Source organism: Mycteria americana, chromosome 7 (assembly GCF_035582795.1).
Source record: "Mycteria americana isolate JAX WOST 10 ecotype Jacksonville Zoo and Gardens chromosome 7, USCA_MyAme_1.0, whole genome shotgun sequence".
Taxonomy (NCBI): domain Eukaryota; kingdom Metazoa; phylum Chordata; class Aves; order Ciconiiformes; family Ciconiidae; genus Mycteria; species Mycteria americana.
The window spans coordinates 62,545,020-62,567,466 of NC_134371.1; the positions used below are offsets into that span (position 1 = coordinate 62,545,020).

The 22,447-nt window shown below is 38.8% G+C and overlaps 1 protein-coding gene across 1 annotated transcript in view; it reads right to left on the reverse strand.

Moving 5' to 3' along the window:
- FAF1 (Fas associated factor 1) overlaps positions 1 to 22,447 on the reverse strand; it is a 179,193-nt gene that overhangs the window by 38,151 nt on the left and 118,595 nt on the right. Inside the window, exons 12-13 of the mRNA XM_075508737.1 lie at positions 21,798 to 21,879; positions 9,055 to 9,209 (exon numbers count right to left, since the gene is read on the reverse strand). Of these exons, the coding sequence (XP_075364852.1) occupies positions 9,055 to 9,209; positions 21,798 to 21,879 (237 nt within the window). The remainder of the gene's footprint in view (positions 1 to 9,054; positions 9,210 to 21,797; positions 21,880 to 22,447) is intronic.

A 22,447-nucleotide genomic window follows, 5' to 3' on the forward strand; every position in this document is an offset into this window, starting at 1 on the left:
ATCTATTGCAGTCAAGTTTGGATCTGTGATTACGCAAGATCCCTCCGTACCACACCATGAATATGAATATGAACAAACAAACAAACAAACAAAAAAGCTATGATGCTAAATGCTTCAGAAAAACGTAAGTAGTCCTTTAATATTTCAATTTAAACAATTCAGTAAGCTAAGAGTATCTCTGGTGCCCAGTCCTTAAAAGGAGCACAAGGCAGAGGCGTTTGTTGGCTCCCAAACTGTCATGTTGTATTTTCCAATGTGAACTGGTTCAAAGTGATTCCTACTCTTACCTAGTAGAGGGAGAATTTACAAAGAATTGAAGAACTGAAGAGGAATTAAAGGAAGAACTCAGCAAAGAATTGATGATTCTGGGCGCTAAGAGTCCTCTGCATTCCCATTAAAATCACAGCACAACGCAGCACTGCTGCCCTTGGCCTTGATCCAGCGGAAGGACTCTAAAAGAGCAGAGGAATTCAGTCTCTTTTCTCTTTCCACTCAGAAAAGTGGCAACTGGCATGGCTTTGAAAGACATGGACACCACCTACCAGTCATCACTGAAACCAAACATTAACTACTCGATGCGTGCCCTCCGTTGTGGTATCAATTTTTAGTTACCTACTGGAATCAAACTGATGATACAATCTGATAGGATGAATAGCTCTGCATACATCCCCAAATTAATCTATCTTCTCAAGACATTATGAATAAAATAAAAATGTCAAGCAGTCATGGCATAGCATAGTTGCAGAAAGAGTAACTAAATCTAAAATGCTAATTCTAGCTCTTTTTTGTTAATCAAGTAAACCTGCAGAAGGAAACTAATGCAGAGCAAGCTGCATATTGTACACTGTAGTGTACTCCTCGAATGTGCAAAGAGGGACAACTGATGCTACGTTTTGAATGTTTTTTGTATGTTCAAACAAAAATTGAAAGCCCTCCTTTGCTTTTGGCTTTTCTTAAACTCTCCCCAGCACCTTAAGGTTAATTAATAATTGTATTCGCAAATCTGTCTAGTGCACTAAAGGGCAAATTCTCTTCCATACAGAGAGAACTCTGCTCTCAAACGTATGGATAAAATGTATTAAAAGAAATATTAAAAATGGCATAGGATTTTAGATAAACTTTTCCTTTCTTTTCTGTACTGACATAAATAAGAGAGATCTGGTTATTTGTTATAGTCTTACTCATATATATATTCCTGTAGTTACTTTTAATTTTTACACACTGGTGGGAAAACTTTGGAAAAGTTCTTCCTAAAATGAGGCCCTTTGGCACACGGTGCCCACCATACTTCTTGCAAAGGACTTTTGAACAGAAAGGCTGCACTGGAGATGTTTTTTGCTATATCATCTCAGCCTGAAGCCCTGCTCAAAAAGCAGTGGAAGGACAAAATCTGGTAACCCCTTCTGAAATTTCTATTCCCTTTCAGTCTGAACTGGTGTTCAGTCCACAACCGGGACGATTTGGGGCCAAAAACCTGTGATTTATTTATGGCCAGATACTTCCCAAGGCCAACTTTACTTTAAGAAACTTTAAAACTTCAGAAATGGCTGTGAAAAAAATGTAACTTATTTCTTGAGCATGAAGAAAACAATGATGAATATTAAATATGTAAGATTTCTGATTATTTTTAATAATAATTATATACTGTGCAAAAGTCAACACAAGACTCATTAAAATGTTAATGTAAAAATAACATTTTTGTATTAGGTATTTACATTTTTAAAAAAAGGTAAAAGCTGAGGTCATGACAGGGTATATTAAAATAAGATTGCTACCCATAGTCTCCATAATACAGAGTTATTGTTTTACCCACATTGGTAGGGTCATAACTGTTGACTCAAACACAAGGGGGAATGAGCAACATATATAAGGCATGGTTTAAAGATGTATAAAGCAGCCTGAATTAGACGATGTGCATATCCTCTTTAGTATCCACATGCTAAATATCTGGGGATTCAGATGTAAAAAGCATGATTTTATCCACTTCTTCTTTATGTGAGAGTAAAGCCTAGATGAGTGGGTTGTCTATCTCTTCATAAAACATGGAAGATTTAATTTCATCCTGCAAGGTTCAAACAGATTAAGTAAATACTTTATAACCCCGTTTAGTCTAAAACACATCCCTCTAGAAACTCATTAATCCATCCTTTCACATACCACTGGACACCAGACAAAATCATTGGTAAAAGTATAAATAAAATATACCTGGACCCTTTGCTAAAATGCTGTACTAAAAATGGAAAACACAAGATGTGCTTGCATATCAGTGGTAGCTTTGCCTATTGCCTATCTTATTAGAAAGGCATGTAATATATGATTTGCTAAGGAATACCCAAGGCTTGCTACAGGTAGATTTAATAATAACCTAGATAAGAACAAAGAATATGTTCAGTTACTTTACAGATGTTAGTAAAGTGGGAGAAGCTACAAGCACGTTGGAAGTCAGTAAAAGAATTCAGATTAATCTTCACAAATCGGAGAAACGTCCCGACAAGTAAAATGCAATTCAACAAGGTCAATGAAAGTCTCTGAGTAGGAGGAACAACTGCACAAATACAGAATAAGAATCAAGCAGTAAGGGAAGAAGAAAAGTCATCATGTGAAGAAGACAAGCATCGTATTGGGGTGAGTAAACAGAAGCATGGTTTGTACAACATGAAATAATCCTCGTTCTGTATTTAGCGCTGAGAAGGCAGTTTTAGGCACAGTGCATCAGTAAAGGTGTGGACCAATTACAGAAGGACCACATGAAGGCTACAATAACAAATGTCTACAAAAGGACAAGCTACAAGGAAAAGCTGAAGGAATCACAGTTGCTTAGTCTAAGAAAATCGCAGGAAAAAATAGCACCATTTCAGTCCAAAGAACACAACAGCAGAAAGGAAGACAATACCTCACTGCCTACTGAGTTGACCAAGATATAATTGTCATTGATTGCTGCAAGAGAAACTTTGGTTAAATATTAGTGTGAACTGCCTAAAGGCAGTGAAAGTCAAGTACTGGAACTGGTTATGGAGAAATGCTGAGAAACCTCCCTCACACCGAAGGTTAGATCAGAGAACCATTGGCCAGGAATGATGCAGGTACAGTTGAACCTCCTGGCCAAGCATGGACTGAGCACTGTTATTTGCAGCTCTCCGAGACCCACAGACAGAACGGTGACAAAAAGGGGAGCAGAGAGATCAAAGCAGAGTCATCCTAACCTAAAGGAAGAGGATGGGCACCTGCACTTCTGCAGAGAGCTTTGTCCCGATCAGGCACCCGGCAGTACCAAAGAGATTCATTCACGCCTTTCAGCTGCATTTTGGTACAAAGGATGCTGACTCTGCCAGCTCAATGATTTCTTCTGACGGTTGATTTAGATGCATAGATGCATCTGAATTTCTCTACAGCTTCAATTCCATCCGGCATTAGACTTCACTGGTGCAGTTGTGGTCTCCTGTATTTAGATGGACCTGTGAGTGACTTCTTTCTCCTTCCTCAAAGCAGCCCAACAAGTCTGTCTTAACTACCTGTTCTTCTGCCTTCACCTCTTTTGCACAGGACACTACAGAGTTTTATTCTTTCACCTTTTCTGTTCAACAAGCTTCATAAACTATACTGTAGTTTGAGTACAGTGGGATAGAACTTGCTTTAGGATTTGATTTTATAGTGGGGACTTAAAAATATATGCTTACAAATGTATCAATTTAGTTAATTCCTGTGGTTTTAATAATTTTTTTTTTCAGATGACCTTAAAGCATCGCTATAGGCATATAAAATGACGCACTGAAAACCTTAATCACTTCAACAGAGAGACTACTTGCTATTTATAGTTGAATATTACGGAGACATCCATATCTTACTAATCACAATCAAATTAAAATGCATTCTCTGCTGGTTTTTAGTTTTCCAAATTTGGACATTTTTAGACTGCTAACATGAAATTACCTTGAAGTATATAAATATTTAAGGAGGGATAGTTTACCTTTTCTGGTGGGTGTATAATAAACAGTTTAACCATCATCTATATACAGGCTGTTTTGTTCTCCATCTAAGGAGACAATCACCTTTTATCCTTTTCCTTTTTTCTTCATTTCAGTGCTATTAGGAAACTATTCACAAGTGCAACCCCGAACAATACTATGCAGTAATTATGACTAGATGACAAAGAGATGTGAACAATTACTGAGCCCATTTTGAAACCCTACACTAATAAAGTCATTAGATGCTGCCCTTGCCATGAGCCTTCTAAAAGCTTCTGAAGTTACAAGAACACACGGCATTGTTCGTTAGGACAATTGCTGCTGGCAGAATGCAAACCTTGAGTTAAACCATGCTGCAAATTGATCTTGACATTCTGTTAAGACCGCCACTAAAATCAAAAGCAAAGGAGAAAAGGAGAAAATGAGCGGGTGGGATGTAATCACGGAACAGAAGGGTTCCCTCCTCACCTTCTTTCCTCTTCCTCCTCAAAACAAACCATACAGAAAACGACAAACTCGCCTGGTGTTTGAGAACCTTTATTTTTAAAACATTAATTAGACTTTTGACCTGTTTTTATTGACTGGCACTGTATTGCTATTAAAGTAAATTAAATAAAATATTGCAAAATACAATAGATAAGGTTTTCACACTGTTCTGTGAAACCTGTTAAGGATTTAGTGCCCAAAGGACACATCCAACAGTTTTCCAAGCAACATACACAGAATCTACGGTCACTCCTGAAGAGGCAGGGAGAAATTAACTCACCAAGTCCAGCTCTCACAGACCCCACACCTGCAATATATTTGCTGAAGGATCAAATAGGATTGGGGAGCTGGAGTAATATGGTCAACTGGTCTTCATCCAGGCATGCATCATTCAGTAGGTTAGTATTAAGGGTCAGCAACTGTGAATATGGCTAATTACTTGATGACAGAAATTGCAGGTGAAGACAACCTGCTGCTGAGAAGCGGTTTAGTCAATTAACTCTTTCCTAAGCTTAAGCAAAGTGAAAAACTATCATTTGAACATTAAAACTAACAAGTACCTGTCATCAGAGCTGAGAAAAGTTGGTAACACCTGAAATACAGCGCCCAAGGGCAACGATACCAAAAGCTAAAAAGCTGCTACAGACATTTGAGTCGCTGTTTTACAGTTTTGGCATTGCTTTGCTTGGCAAACATTATGTACATTGGAAATCTGTTAATATTATGCATAATCTATGTTTGTAAATGCTGTGTGTACAAACATAAGGCTATGTGTGCATGTATAGGTATATATGTATGTATATATATTCACTATATATCTGTCCTGGATACAAATATGTTATATTAATGTCTATCAATGAATTAACAAAAATAGTTAGGCATGTGCTTGCATACATATATATACACATATATATACACCTCCCATACACACACACACATAATTATATTAGAATAATGGTATTTAGTCAACTCTTTGAAGTCAGAAAATGCCAGAACTATAGCTGCTCATGTCTGGCTCTCCTGCTTATCTATCCCATAACCTCTCTGGAAACCTGAGGAATCACTTAGCCCATACGATGGCCCGATGCAGCTGGTGAGCTGCTGCAGCCACGTGCTCGGACCAAAAGGTAGGGCCAGAATTGTCAACACCACTGCTGTCAAACACCACTGCTACTGCCCTGACACCTCCTGTAAGCGTATTTCTGCTGTTTGGAGCAGCATGGTAGCAAATCTCCATAGCAAGCAATGGAAAGGAAACAGTGATTTTTAAGCTCATGATTCACCCCGAATTGAGTGGAATATAACAAGGAAGTAAAAGATACCTGTAGCTTTGTGGGTTTTTTTCCTCCTTTGACCATGGACAACATAAATTACAAGAATATTCCAAACAGTTGCTTGCTAAAGTCTAAACTATAGGTTATAAAGCTTTCATGTAGATTCCTTAATGGTATTATAAAAACATCAAGTTATTTTCCTAAATGAAGGCTAATTATTTTATTGTATTATTTTGTGCCTTTTATTATGATTTTTTTTATTCTAGTAATGAAAATATTAATAATTTGCAACACTTACCCAAAATAATTGCCTCCTTTCCTGCAAACCTTATGTCAGAGGCAATTAAAAGCTGTGGAAGCCAGAACAAAACATCCTCTTAACTGTATTAACTAGAGTTCTCCTTCAGTTTGACAAAGTAACAGTCCTGGGTGGCTGTAGTTAGAAATTTTTAAAAATCTGACTCCTAAAGTCATAATGCTTATGCTCTTGCACTACTGCTAATGGTTACTCTGGCACTTGCACACAGGGTTTTATTTGTAGTCCTACCTACAGAAGTCTCTTCACTCTGTTGCAATGGGTGTTGAAGAACAAGATTGAGAGATTCCAGCTGAAAAGTGCTAGTGTACACTAACACAGAATTCAAAGCACATCCCTACATCAGTGTCAGCTGAGAAACATATTAAAAATCAGGAAAAATGTCGAGATTTTGGAGTTGTTTTTGTTCTACGGTGTTCAGGATGGACCCTCATTTCATTAATGAGAAAAATGGAAACTACTAAGACTGTTTTTGGAACAAAATGACATCCATAGATGTCAGAAGGAGGACAGCAAAGAGCAAGAAAGATCAGAATATTCAAGATTTTTTGGCTTATACGAGGAAAGTATTTGTATTTTTGAATTTATTCATGCCATGCTACAGCACTAAAAACCTGTCTTTTACTACCGACCTTGAGGTGTCCCTCTTGATCGCTGTAAATAAAGTGGGCCTGGTTCCTCTGCCTTCCCACCCTGGCTTTTCTACTAATGCAGTTGTAACAGCACAAATAAGTTGCTCTTGGGCCACACCAGCACGCAAAAAGCAGTTCCTTCTGTTGTTGCCGTTGCCTTCTCACCATTCAAATAAAAAGCGACGTGCAACTGTATTCATAGGGATACAGAACAGAATAGGCTCCAAGTCCACTGCCGTTGTGTCATATAACGAAGGGTAGTAATTAAACAGAGGTACTGAGTATTTATTTATGGGAATGCCCACAGTGCACTGGCACTTTCCAAAGGGAGAAGGAAGCATCATGCCCCCTCTGAAGAAATCACAGTCTAAGGAGCAGGATGTGACACTAAACACAACCGAGAAATTCTTCTAATTCGAGCCAGCGTGCCTTGTTTACCCCTTACTATTTTTTGACCTCACTGTTAATATGACAGTTTCTTTGTTGGTGTTAATAGAAAGCAAAAAATGAAGGCTTAAAAACCCTATCGTACTGCACAATCGGTGACTAGGTTCATTGAGAATAGCTATAAAGCCTTAAACAAGCCCTTTATTTTGTGTTTTAAGAAGTGTCATAAGGAGTTAATAGGACACAGCTGTACAGGCTCTTTCTAATAAGCAGCTTCTGTCGCTTTGGTCACCACAGGTGTCTCTGTAACCTGCAAACTCTTATTACTAGTGTATCAAAGTTGTGCTACTTAATAGATTTCTTTAGTAAAACACAACAAAGCAATTACATGGCTGTTGATCGTCAGTCATAAAAAACCCCTCAAACACAGTTTTTCAAAAGAAACTACACTGCAATTTTTTGTCATTGTAAAATAAAAGAAACTAGAGAATTAAATAGAAAAGCGAACAATAGAACAGCAGGTAGTCAACTGAACTTAGCCACTACAGATGGTTTAGAAATAGTGTTTCCTTCTACACCAACTTGTGGGATAAAAGAAAAGGAGGAGGCTCCTTACTGCCCATGAATGGCAATACCAAAAGACTTAAGCAACTTTCCAGTCTATGTATTTGGTCCCATGAAAGAACCTAGATGTTTCTTTTTCCTCTCTCTTTCTTTTCTTTTTTAAAAAACTTTTTATCTGTTTTTGTGACTGCTTTTTTCCATAATCTTTAACTCTTCTCTAGAAAAACTAGGAACATAGCGGCTGATTCGTCCAACAACGAAATGCAGAAGGTCGAGTGAGGAATTCCTGTGAAACGCAAATGTCATTTAAAATGTGTATGAGAAAAAGAGATTTTTCTGTTCTCCATGCCCACCTTCAGTAAAGAAATATTAACTATAATTTTACATATTTAAGAATAGGAATGCATGAATGCTGTATTCTAGCAAGCTGTAAGAGAAAGAAACATAAATATGTACTTTTAATTGTTCAATAATCAATGGAATTGTGTAAAAAAGTGGCAAACTTATCCCAGCCTAAATGACTTTTGTTCTAAAGTTAGAATAACTCTCATTACAGTAATATACGCAAGACATCCTGGCAAGCAGTCATCTTCTGTGTAAATAACGGTGATGAAATAAGGTCCAAGTATAGAAAACCAAACAAGTCTGATTTCTAAATACAATAAATATAATCATAAAATCATTATTTTCAATAGTTTATGACCAACGGATAAATAACTAAAGGAGAGAGAGGTCTTAATATAAAGATAAGAAAATTTGTTGGTAACACAAAAGATGTAGAAGGAGGTGGAATCCACCATTTTTAAATTTCTTTACTCATCAGCAAAATGATGGGCTCTCTAAGACATAGGATAGCTTTTATTATATTAAAACCTGTCAAAATATCTGAACATTACCAAAGGAATGTTCTGTAAGAAAACTGTAGTTCAAAGAAGTTCATATGAATTGCAAGCTTCTAATTTTTTTCATCGTCTGTTTTTAATATTAATTTATCACATGAATGTTATTTTTTTAATAAGATTTTCATTAACAACAGTAGGTATTATCCCAGACAGTTCTAATGCAACTACACCTACGTACATACAATTAGCGTCACATAATATTATGGCACTGCAATGCAAAACTGTGAGGACACGTTCCTAGAACTATGTTTGCAAAATAAACTCAAAAAAAAAAAAGAAAAAGAAGGAAATAATTTCTTCAACTATTTTTTCCTGTGCAGGAATAAGAGGTCACTTTGTAATGAAAACAAGGCCAGTCCAATTCTCAGTGAACATCAGCCAGCACAGCTTCATTCATCAGCCGAGAACGAGCATGAAGTTTCTAGTTCAGATATCAAGCAACAAAACATCTGATACACAGAGATGACACAGAGATAAGAGTCTTCCTTGAGAGACAAGCGGCTCCACTCTCAGTCCAAAGAGTCTTACCTTGCTCTGTTTGCTTCTTTTGTCATGTCCCACGCCCAGGTTATGAAGTTCTGACTCAGATAGGAGACGATAGATTCAGCACAAAGCATTTGTGAGCAGAAGACGTTGGTTAGTACACTTTCATCATGGTGGAGGTAGATAGCAAGAAGCTTTCTCTGAAAAGACACAAGAAAAGATCAGTGAAAACTTCCTCAGGCTCTTTAGCAATTTAAAATTACTGCTGCAGATTTGCGCGTTAGTACGCCCTATGGTGTTTATCGAGGGTGCCGAATATCTCAACGTGCACACACAGGGGAAAAAAACCCAGTAGATTTCAAGTCAAATGGTCCATCCCTCCAAAGCTGTAAATCTTCTCAATGCTTCCTAATATTTTATTTCAGGTACCAAAACACAATATATTATATGCTTAGAACATGAAAATAACAACATTTGAATGAAAAACAAAAACCTTATTAACAGACTTGGCTTAAGAAATGAGTGAACTTTTTTGGCTTGCTGCCCAATAAAGATAACATTTGGAACAACTCCCTGAGCAAGGAACACACATCTTGATACAACAACATCTACCACACAAAACAATTATAAACAACTTTAAAAACTGACAGTGTATTGTTATCAACCCATCTGTAACCAAAGAAAGAGGAAAACGCGTAACTAACAACACAGCTGCCTACAGTCCCAAAGCCTGCGACGCTACATGCTGGATGTTCTGGCAGCTCTCCATCCAGCCGTATGATGTGGGGAGGCCCACAGCACATCAGCCTCTCGCCTGCTTCGTAAGTCGATGGTCAAAAGGCCATGTGTCGGCCCAGCTGGCTACATCTCTTGTGGAGCTGAGGAGCAAGGTAGCTGCCCCAGCACTGCGAATGTGTAAGACCCAAGGGAAGGGGTATGGGAGACGTGGATCAAATCCCACATTGAGTTTGTGAGCACCGATATATCTCATGGTAGTTACCACGTTAGCGAAGACTAGATGTTGAGGATGGTGTTTGTGGCCTCTTGAAACAAAATATTCTGTGCCATGTTCTTCTGAAACCCTATCAAGTAATATATGAGCTTCACTGCCAGCAGCATTGAGCTGTGCTGTGTCCCCATGACACTCTCAGACCACCTTCTGCAAAGTGAGTCTATATATGTAAAGATAGAAAGCAGACTGAGAAAAACATAGGGAAACTATGAGCTGGTTAAGGACCATGATCCTATATGGTATTCACTGAATTATAAATACCATTCAGAAAATTACAACTTTCCATTCCCCCATACCCATATATATATTACTTACTTGATTTTAAAATCCTACTTGAACATATTTGCTGAGACAATGTGGTAAATGCTTATTTTCAGGCTTTTATGTAAAGTCATTTCAAATCTCTTAATCAGAAGTAACACTGAACACTAGTTATTGATGTGTATTGATATAGCAAGACATGGGATGCAATTTTGAGACAAGCTGTCTTTGTCAAAAACCTGTATGGCTATCACCTCATATGCTGGCTTTGGACAAAACTTAATGACTGTTTATATAAAGAAGAATACATTTGAACATTAGACTTTGGGAAAGGGATTAGTAATTTGCATTAATGTTTGTCTAATTTAATTTAAATGTTCTTCAGAACCACGTACACATGTGCCAGGAAGGGCCATTAATAAGCCCAACATGCAGAGATCCATATAAGTGCAGCCACCAATGTTGACTGAAACTAAACTTGAAAATCCAGGGCACTGATGCACAATATCAAGCAATAAAACAGCATTTCTGTGGTGATATTTAATTTAAAAAGAAGAAAGAGGCAGGGGAAGATCAGGCACTGTCTGTTTTTGAGGATCAGCCATTCTGCATTTCAAAGCGTCGATCCCTGCAATATCCAGGTTACTGTGCTAGAATCTCGACTATTATATAGCAGTTGTAAGAGAGGGAGGGCAAAGATGTGTTTACTCAGTGATTAGGGCCTTAGAATAAGCCTCTAGCTCCTAGAGAGACAGCTCACCACTTATTCATTTGGACCAATTCACAAAGCCTAGAAAGATTAAACATCCATGCTGAGAAGACAAGCGAATGCAGACGGTGAAAAAGAAATAAAAATTCTTTAAAAACTCTGAGATGACTTCATTATTTTTTCCACAAGGAAACTTTAGGAAAGTGTTTAGTTAGAGAAAAACCCACATTGACCTCTCTCTAAACCCTTAATCTTTCCTTTGTGGTGGCACTGCTTTGTGGTAAGCGGATGGCTTTGCTCTCCTCTTTTCACTGGGAGCGGATAGAAAAAAAGGCTCTTGAGAAACACTTTTACTTCCAAAGAAACAACCCCATGAAACTGTTAAATATGAGATTCCATACAACGGAATGTTTCAAAATATGTACAGTTTTAGGCTTAAAGATTTAGGGACAAATTCTAGTAAACAGAACAGGCACATACACAATAGATGTTTACACTCAGCTACTTTACAAGTGAATGTAATTTTTGTTGCATCAACAAATCTCACCATGCAAAGACTAAACTCCATCACATATAAAAGACTCAACTTGTATCTGATAATTCATCCAAAATATTAAGGTCAGGTGTAGGCATACTGCTAGAACAAATGAAAAGAGGGAGCAGGAGGAACCGAAGTGCTGAAACATGATTTTGAAAAACCTTAGTGGAAGCAAGGGATATTTTTTACTTGGAAAAATGCATTATTGCAAAAGGCTCACAGCTTGGAGTTTGTTGCTGTTGCTGTGTGGTTTCTTTCTTTTTTTTTTTTTTACTAACTCATGATACTATATACTTATAAGCAGGTTTCATTTTTATTTCAAGCCTTTGAAAAATCAGAGTAAATTCTAGGATTCTATGATGACTAATAGTGGGAATTTTTTAGTCAATACTCATAAAATAGGGTAACTAAACTGTTGAACAGTCTTGACTTCCACAAAAGAAGCCTACTAATGGAGCACTAGTCTGTTCTGTATTGGATTTCTCAAAAATATAATGACTCAGGGGTTATATACTTAGCATAAAATTTTAACCAAGAAAAAAATCCGATGGGGAAGAACTTTTACTAGTCCCTTTGAAGGTATGGGATACTGAAAAGGTTCTAAGTACTGAATAGCTGATGGACTTCCAAAGGCCTTAGGACTTCAGGAACTTAAGCCATCAGGAGATGTATTTTTCAGAGCATCTGGATGCTGAAGACCAGGCAGTCATACACTGGAATGCTCAGAAGGGGCTTGGATTTACAAACATACTCATGAGTGTAAGTCTCATCAATGTCAATAAAACTTATGGTCCTGAAGGCTTGAACTCTAAGCTCCAGGTTTCATTTTATTTTAGAGGAAAAAGGGCCATGAGAAAGAGGTGCTAACTGTTTTCAGCATCTTGGCTATGTAAATACCTTAACAAATCCAGACTTCAATCATTTTTTTCTGCAACCTCTGTTGCATTCAGACTGCATGAGACTCAGTTAGCCGAGCCTCTGCTCCCTTGCCTCACACCCACCTCTATGGATTTGCAGTGAAGCGCTGCAGCCCCCTCCTGCCTGATTTTGATCTGTTGATGGAATATGCCTGGCACATGGCACCCTGGAAGGAAACGCGGGCCGTAGATGGACACTGTACTGCAGCAGGGCAGCGTCCTGAGAGGCACAGTCCTCCCGGCTGTAGCCTTGCACCATGAAACCTCTCTGCCACGTCATCCAAAGTATGGCAGCCTCCTGCCACATAAACTGATGCACCTGACCAAGAGATCTAACATGCATGCACAATCCTACACATGAAACAAACACATTAAAGATCTGTCTGATTGTCGTGGTTTAGCCCCAGCTGGCAACTAAGCCCCACACAGCCGCTCGCTCTCCCCCAGTGGGATGGGGGAGAGAATCAGAAGAGTAAAAGTGAGAAAACTCATGGGCTGAGATAAAGACAGTTGCATAGGTAAAGCAAAAGCCACGCATGCAAGCAAAGCAAAACAAGGAATTCATTCACTCCTTCCCATGGGCAGGCAGGTGTTCAGCCATCTCCAGGAAAGCAGGGCTCCATCACATGTAATGGTTACTTGGGAAGACAAACGCCATCACTCCAAACGTCCCCCCCTTCCTTCTTCTTCCCCAGCTTTATATACTGAGCATGACGCCATATGGTATGGAACAGCCCTTTGGGCAGTTTGGATCAACTATCCTGGCTGTGCCCCCTCTCAGCTTCTTCTGCACCTGGCAGAGCACGGGAAGCTGAAAAGTCCTTGACTAGTGCAGCAACAACTAAAACATCTCTGTATTATCAACACTGTTTTCAGTACAAATCCAAAACATAGCCCCATACCAGCCACTATAAAGAAAATTAACTCTATCTCAGCTGAAACCAGGACACTGATGTACCAAAATGGCTATGCCATCCACTTGGCCATTTTTGCATTTTGGAACGTCAGAAAAGTTAATGCACTTTGTACAGAATTAGAAGAAGTGAAGGAAAAGTTGGCACTGATGGAAAAAGAAACATAGATATTCATGAGGTTGAGAGACTAAATTGATAATCACTGAGTAATGGGATATCCAAGCTTCTCAGCCCGTTCCTAATAACATGGATAACTTAGATACCTCAGAAGAATATGAACTAGAATGAGAATAGCAATACAGTTATAAAGGTCAGCAAAAACACAGACCTGAATGGTTATTTTTGAATCTCAGGTTCACAAGTTCAAGTAATAATTGAGACAAAAATGTTCACAACATAACATCTGCTAGACGCATGAACATGCTTTCAAGCTGGCAGACTAACGAATCAAGATCTTCATTCTTCCTCCAGGTTTTATGTAGTGAGAGCTAATTTAAATGAACAAAGGGACACATTTGTACATCTTTAAGCCTCTGAAGTGTACAATTTCATCCACCTCTCTAAGGTGATCTTGGAGATCATATGATCAGTGCTCTTGGACACACCTACTCTATCATGCACAATCTTTTTTCCCTAAGCAGAATGCAAACCTTCTCTAACACCAAGGCGATCTGAACTAAACTGTAGCCCACAGATTCCTAAAGTGAGAGTGAGATGATTCCTGTAATCTTCTGATCTGGTCTTTTGTATTATACATGGCATAAGACATCCCTAAATTAATTCCTAATTTAAACTTTCAGTCATTTTATCTTTCAGTAAAACATCTAGTCTCAAAAAACCATCAGCGACGGAGAATCGGTATGAACCATGGTAAGCTGTTCAAATGGCTAACCACTCTCCCAGGTAAAGCTGTGTTTTATTTTAAGCTTGATTTAGTCTACTTTCATCTTCCAAATATTTGATCCTATTATACTGTTGTATCTCTGTTTCAATCAATTGAATTTGTAGCGATATCTTATATAATGCAAAGAATATCCAGTAATTAAAACCAAACTCAAATAAGATCTACAAATCATGGGCTTTGAAAGAGGAGGAAATGCAGAGTGTGGCAGACAATTTCAATAAACTTTCATTATTTAATATCAAGTACAGAGAACACTGAAGAGAGACCCATACCCAGGACTAATCTTTCAGATATAAAAGATGAAGCAGAACAAAGGCACATAGTGACACTACTAAGCTGGTACGCTGTAGCAAAAATACCTAAACAATAATTATCCACAAGTTCAGAATTAATTTAAGAATGAAGGGACAGAACTGCTAACACACAGACATCAGGCAAGACTGGAAAGAAAATGTACGTGACTAACATAGGACTTAACCAGAATTTATGTACTGACATCTACCATAGTGTAGCTGCTTTACTCTTCCCAGGAACCTGGAGTTATACTTCTATACCTGTCCTCTACAGTTTCAGCCAGACCATGTAGATTAGCGTTCAGGTTATTTATGTTTAATCAGAATCTGTAAAGTAGTTATTTCTCCATCTAGGACCGTCAGACAGCTCAACTACAGATGCATTTTCAAAGCACACCTAGGATACACAATGTGATCAAGCCCCTTATAAAATGTAGGAGTTGCAATTTGACTTGATTTCAAATGTGCTTGGAGTCAAAGTAAAAGGTGGTGGTGAAGCTGTATTCCTTGAGATCACTCCGCAGTATTTAGGGAATAAATGGGGAAAAAAAAGATAACAAAGACTAAAACAAAAAGCCGTCCTGCAATTGGGATTCAGAACAACATCTCTCCTCTACTCAAGGTAGCATCTAAAAGACAGATTCAAATTTCTCTTCTGAGACAAGAAGACTGGAGAGCAGTCAATGCTATTTCTGTAATGTGCTGTAGCAGAAATCAGAATAATTATCTCTGTGGATCTTTTTTCTGTATTAAGTTCAGCATGAACTTAATTAGCTGAAGTAATAACAAGGGACAGTTTTCTGAGTTACACAGATGAAAATGATACTACAGAAAGCCCTGTATGAAGGAATATTCTGCTACCACCAGGAAAAAAGAAAAAGCTTTTATTTGAACATGCCAAATCATGGAAGGAGCATACTTTCCTCTAGGTATTCAGGAAATAAAGTACCCATATGTGAGAGGGATGGTGCTGCCACTAAATTGAACCTAAAAGACAGAATTCAAGGAGAAGAAAAACATGGTTCATTTTCAGTATGCAGGAATATATATTGAGGTGACAATACCAATCTGCGCTAAGAGAGATGTTTCACATATTTATTAAAAGTCAGTGGACAGAAAGGTTGAGAGAGGAGCAGGAGGTGATCTGACAGAGGTATATAAAGATAAGAGCTCCTGAAAAGGTAAAGCAGATGTCTTTATTCTTTCTCATAATAAAAGAGTAGCAGCCACCTATAAAAACAAAAACGCAAACAAGCTCCGATAAAAGAAAATACTTTAGTATTATTCAAGGAAATAGCTCAGTGAGGTTCAATATAGCGATTGAGATCCTGTATTAACAACAATACCGCTCTAAGTTAGGATAAACCCCCTGATGTTTCAGAACACAAGGCACCCACAAACTACTTCCAGTCATAAAGAAACCTCCCCCAAACACCTTGTCTAACTGTCCATTATAAGACTTCTTCCATGGCATCAGGTCTAGCTATTTCTATGATAGCGTAGCTACTTGAGCAAGAGTAAGCTTGTTCTTCATAAACTAATGTAACAGAGAAATGCTTCCTTCCAATCGGCACAATAAGTAGAGGAAGACTTTCACAAAAGAACAACTTATTTGTTAATTTAATAAACCTCTGTCTCTCTTTCTCTCCCAGACCTGATGGGGAAAAAAAAAAAAAAAGAAAGAAAATATTTTGTTTTGTTATATATGCAATACGCCTTGGAAATGAACACACAATGCCCTTAACTATCAGACTGCAGGAGGTAACTGGGGATTTCATTGCCAAGGACCAAGGACACCGGTTGTTAAAGGCAAAGCTCTGTGTCTTGGCTATTGTATTTTTGTGCTGAAGAGATATGCAGGTTTTAAAGTAGAGCTACATTTGACCTCATTCGATCTCTCCTACCTAAACTGGCACTATCATGGTAGCAGTTCCTCTAAAGGAAAAAAGCTACCCATCATGTATGTTAATCTTAACTATCTGTGCTGGTTTTGACTGGGATAGAGTTAATTCCTTCCATATTAGCTAGTATGGGGCTATGTTCTGGATTTGTGCTGGAAACAGTGTTGATAACACAGGGATGTTTTAGACACTGCTGAGCAGTGCTCACACAGTGTCAAGGCCTTTTCTGCTCCTCACCCCACCCCACCAGCGAGAAGGCTGGGGGTGCACAAGAATTGGGAGGGGACACGGCTGGGACAGCTGACCCCAGCTGACCAAAGGGATATCCCATACCATATGGCGTCATATTCACCATATAGAGCTGGGGGAAGAAAGAGGAAGGGGGGCACCTTCAGAGTGATGGCGTTTGTCTTCCAAGTAACAGTTACATGTGATGGAGCCCTGCTTTCCCGGAGATGGCTGAACACCTGCCTGCCCATGGGAAGTGGTGAATGAATTCCGTGTTTTGCTTTGCTTGCGTGTGTGGCTTTTGCTTTACCTATGAAACTGTCTGTATCTGAGCTCATGAGTTTTCTCACTTTTACTCTCCTGATTCTCTCCCCCATTCCACTGGCGGGGAGCGAGCGAGCAGCTGTGTGGGGCTTAGTTGCTGGCTGGGGTTAAACCACGACAGTCCTTTTTGGTGCCCAACATGGGGCTCAAAGGGTTTGAGATAACAACAGGTTTGATTGGAACGTGCTAGATTTATAGCTGTTATTGCTGTTTAGCTATTAATTGACAGGCTCCTGTGCTTGCCATGGGGCTTGCTTGCCTCACTATATGTTGGAGTCTAGTGCTCATTAGTGGCTGCTTTTTGCTTTCACTGCTTGCTGTACTGCTGCATGCTGTATTGCTGCACTGCTGATCATCTGGCTCTGCTGTGCCTGGGAACATTCTGATGAGAGCAATGGCGACGCGCCTGGGCTGGCAGACGGCCAGGGCATCGCTGCTGTTTCTGAGCTGCTGCACTGGACAGGCTGGAACTCCAGCGTGAACTCGAGTCGAAGGGACTGTGACCTGTGGATGAGTCCACACGGGAGCAAGACACCCCGAAGCATCTGTGGCCGTGGATAAGCCCATGCCAGAGCAGGTACATCTCAAAGCATCTGTGGCCGTGGTTATGTCTGTGCCACAGCAGGTATACCTCTGAAGGGATTGTGGCCCAAGGATAAGTCCACGCTGGAGAAGGTACACCTCAAAGCACCTATGGCTGTGGCTAAGTCCATGCTGCAGCAGGTACACCTTGAAGCATCAGTGGCTGTGCATGAGGTCATGCTGGAGCACCTCAAAGCGTGTGGCCATGGATAAGCCCATGACAGAGCAGGTACGCCCCTGGAGGGACTGCAGCAATAGGTAAGGCCATGTTGGATTGGGTTTACTTCTGAAGGGTCACTGTGGCTGTGGGTAAGGCTACACTGGAGCAGGCTTATCTCTGAAGGCATTGTGGCCCTGGAGAAGGCCACGCTGGAACATGTACACCTCAAAGCGACTGTGGCTGTGGATAAGTCTATGCCGCAGCAGGTATACCCCTGGAGACAGTGTGGCTCACAGATAAGGCTCCACTTGCAGCAGGTACACCCCTAAGGGACTGCAGTCTGTGGGTAAGTCCAAGCCAGAGCAGGGGCAAGGGAAGGAGTTCATTGCAATGTTAAACCCGATGGTCTGGTCCAAAGAGATGAAAGGTGGAGACTGTAATGGAAATACCTTTAAATTGTTGTGACCCAGGATTTGAGTTGCATGTTATGGGAATTACTACAGCAGGAACCCCCTGTTACTAGCCAGGCTAGGAGCACGGGGAGGAGTTTACTGCAATGTTACACCCTATAACCTGGCCCAAAGGGACCAGGGGTGGAGACTGTAATGGATATACCTTTAAATTGTTGTAACCCAGGATTTGAGTTGCATGTTACAGGAATTACTATAGTAGGAACCACCTGAACCAATGGAGGACAAGCCTCACAAGAAGCAGTGCAAGTGCAGCAGTGACCGGACCTGAGCTGGCTTTGGTGCCCAGTAACTCCATGCAACACATCACCTCTCCTGTCCTGGGTGACCACTGTAACAGATGGAGCCCAAAGTCATGGACTAAATGAATTCAGTGGACATTTTGTGGACATTTTACAGACATTTCACAGGGGTGGTCCACAGACTAAGGGAATGATATCTGTGTATTATATCAAAGGACGGGAAGGGTGGTGGTGGGTAATGAGAATGTATTAGATAGTGTGAGACCTGAGCATGACATAAATAGTATGGAATAAGGGGTGGAGAATGTGCTGGTTTTGGCTGGGATAGACTTAATTTTTTCCATATTAGCTTGTATGGTACTACGTTTTGGATTTGTGCTGGAAACAGTGTTGAGAATACAGGGATGGTTTTGTTATTGCTGAGCAGTGCTTACACAGCGTCAAGGCCTTTTCTGCTCCTCACCCCACCCCACCAGCGAGGAGGCTGGGGGTGCACAAGAAGCTGGGAGGGGGCACAGCCAGGACAGCTGACCCCAGCTGACCAAAGGGCTATTCCATACCATATGATGTCATGCTCAGTATATAAAGCTGGGGAAGAAGGAGGAAAGGGGCACCTTCAGAGTGATGGCGTTTGTCTTCCCCAGTAACCATTATGCGTGATGGAGCCCTGCTTTCCTGGAGATGGCTGAACACCTGCCTGCCCATGGGAAGGAGTGAATGAATTCCTTGTTTTGCTTTTTTTGCGTGTGTGGCTTTTGCTTTACCTATGAGACTGCCTTTATCTCAGCCCACAAGTTTTCTCACTTTCACCGTTCCAATTCTCTCCCCCATTCCACTGGTGGGGAGTGAGTGAGCGGCTGTGTGGGGCTTCGTTGCCAGCTGGGGTTAAACCACGACACTATCTAAAGACTCGAAATGAAAAGGTACGATAATAAAAGCTAAACAAAACATAGGTAACAGACAAACATCTAAACTTTTCTTACAAGGTATTTCTTTTTCAAGTAACATTTTCTTAAACAACTATGAATTACCATCCTTTCCACCACATGAAAAGACATTAAGATTTAACACAACAACATCTATTTTCTTAAAAAGAATTTTAACCCATAATCTGTGTTTAAAACACATGTTGTGACATAAGTTAATTTTCTTAAAATAACCCAAATTAAAATATTTCTGCAAAAAGTCTTCAAGTTCATATATAATGGGATTTTTTTGGAGGGAAAAAGTATCCACAATATAGATTAAAAACATAGCTGATAGCTGTCTCACTGGACCTGAACTGTAGAGTGCACCTTCTGCTCTGGACAGCGTTGAGAATTTGTCAAGAAAAGGCTAAGATCTCTGAGCACTCAAGCTGCCAAGTGCTCTCAAATTAAATCAGTTTGAAGCGGTTTTCATTAAGATGGATTGAGTGTGGCATCGTGAGAAACACTCTATCAAATGTAGTGTTTTACTTAGTGATTAAGTATATACCAGTTGATGAAGCTACCCAAATCCTTCATAATCCCACCACTCCAATAAACATTTAATGAGTATATAAGTTCAAAAAGCCTAGCAGAGGATTTAAACCTTCAATCTTGTTTTTATTTACTCTTGGAACTCAATTTCTCACTTCAAGTGAAGAATGCTGGTGCCTGAAGCTCATCTGTTGCCCTGGTAAAATTAAGTGCCCTCCATAGTATAAATTAGAAGACAAGACATACAGGTTGCAATTTCTCCTAAGCTTTTTTTCGTTTACTGATATACATATTGAATTATTTTATGAAATGCAATTATAAAAATATAAAATAATGTATCCCTTTCCTCAATTATGAATTCCAGGAGGCAGTACTGAAAAAACTTGTTAGTAACAGTAAAAAAGCAGTAAAAATAAATGGTATTTATACATTCTCATACCTTTGTTTAAAGTCAGAATGTTACAATAAAAATAATGTAATTCCACAGGGTAGTTGGGAGGGAGAGCTTTCAAAAATTAACACAATATTTGGAAAAAAAAATTAAAGAAAAAAGCCACAAAATTAATACTTTCCAAAATATATAACTTTATCCTGCTGAGACTCTGGTTTGAATACATTGCAAAACATTAGAAATGTAAGGTGACGTGAATTTCAGATGTGCTATGTAAGTAGTATAAGAAGTACTTTGAGTATTAAAAACCTAAGTAACTGCACTGCATTAATATCAGATTTATAGGTATAAAAAAAATATTTATTAAAGCTCCTGATGGGGTCTCATGACTGATACACTGTCAACCATTTCTGATGAAGTGACACAAAGTGAACTTCCTAACTCAAACACTCTTCTTGTTGAATTAATATGATTTCTTTTAAACATGTATTAAGGTGCACTTTAATGAGTTATTATTATAAATTAATACTTTGCCACTGAATTATTATGTATCCATTTATGCTCTGAAATCTGCACAAAGACATGAAAATATTCACTAAACTTAGGGTGTGAGCCCAACATGTTAAGTATGCGTTAACTTCAGCTATACAGTGTAGATTCATAACACTGCACACTTACCAGAACAGCCCCTAACATAACATAGCTGTTCCTTCCAATATGAATAACTACAGGAAGCCGAAACATTCTTCATTTTAAAATTAAATATCTATCAAGACAACAAAAAAGTAAATTTAAACAGCATGATTTTCTTGTTTGTGTTTCAGCTTTATCTATGCTTAATTATGCAGGGGTTTGGGTTTCTCCTTAGTGAATCAAGTCACCAAAACTTAAATAAACTATCCCCATTCTAATTTTATTAAAATACGGATTCTAAATCTGTGCATGGAATAACAGAAACTTGAGATGTCTGGTTGGATGTACAGAAAAACTAAATAACCAAACCTTAGTACTGGAATTTACTTGGCAGATAAAGGCTGTACAAAGGAAAAAAAAGCGCACTGTATTTCAGAGACCTTTCTATTTAAATTTACAATTTCATTAGCCGTCCTTCAAAGGAGTTACCAAGATGCCATGTTGAACTTGTCAACCACAAGACTCGCAGCCAGCGTTATGTGGTGCTAGGACACCATTATTTCAGGAAGAAAAGGGGAGACAGAGGAAAAAAAAAAAAAAGTAGCTCTGATGACTAAAGGACTCCAATAAAAATACAGCCTGGATGATTACAAAGCATGAGTTCACTGTAATTTCAACAACAACCGAGGTAAGTATTTTAGTCAGTCAACTAAATGAGTACAACTCTTCACAAACAGTAAAACCAAAATAACTCCAAAATGTAGTTTAACTTTTTTTAAAGATGAAACATTTACAGTGATTTCCATTTCCCCCCCCATATTACACAAAGTAATTTTAATACACACTTACATCTCTAGCTTTCCCATAGAAGGCTTCTTGAAAAGCAGCCTCTAATGATCCAATAAAATAAACAGGATGGCAGTCACCATATCTATTTGAGATAAAATTTCCAATTAATAAAAAATTACAAAAATAAGTAATTTCAATATTCTACCTCTTCATATATTCTGTAAATAAAATGCATTGGCTAAATTTTTGGAAAGATGAAGTGCTACACTTCTAAATATTTCCCTTCTATCCTTTAAAAGCCATCTGTTCTCCAGCATTCAAAAGCTCAAAGTAACTAACTACTGCCTTACAAATTTTATCCTAAAAACTTTCTGTTTACATACATAGACACCTTAAGTACTATATGATTTTCCAATCATAACTTATTTCCTCTCTTTATTATATTCTTAAAGGTTAATTGAAGGCTATTCTTGCATTACATGTTAATGCATCTCATATATATAAATGCACATTTCACCACAGAGGAGTGAAACCAGAAGTCACATAAACTTTGCATTACTTTGCAGTATATTAGTTTGCAGCTTCTACCTATTTGCTGAAACATGGCAACTGTTTAACAATGTATGATTTAGTGGTATAAAGTTAAAAACCCTGAGCATTTCTATATTTTTTAAAAGTAGAGACTTATGCAACCACTTCATTATTGTGAA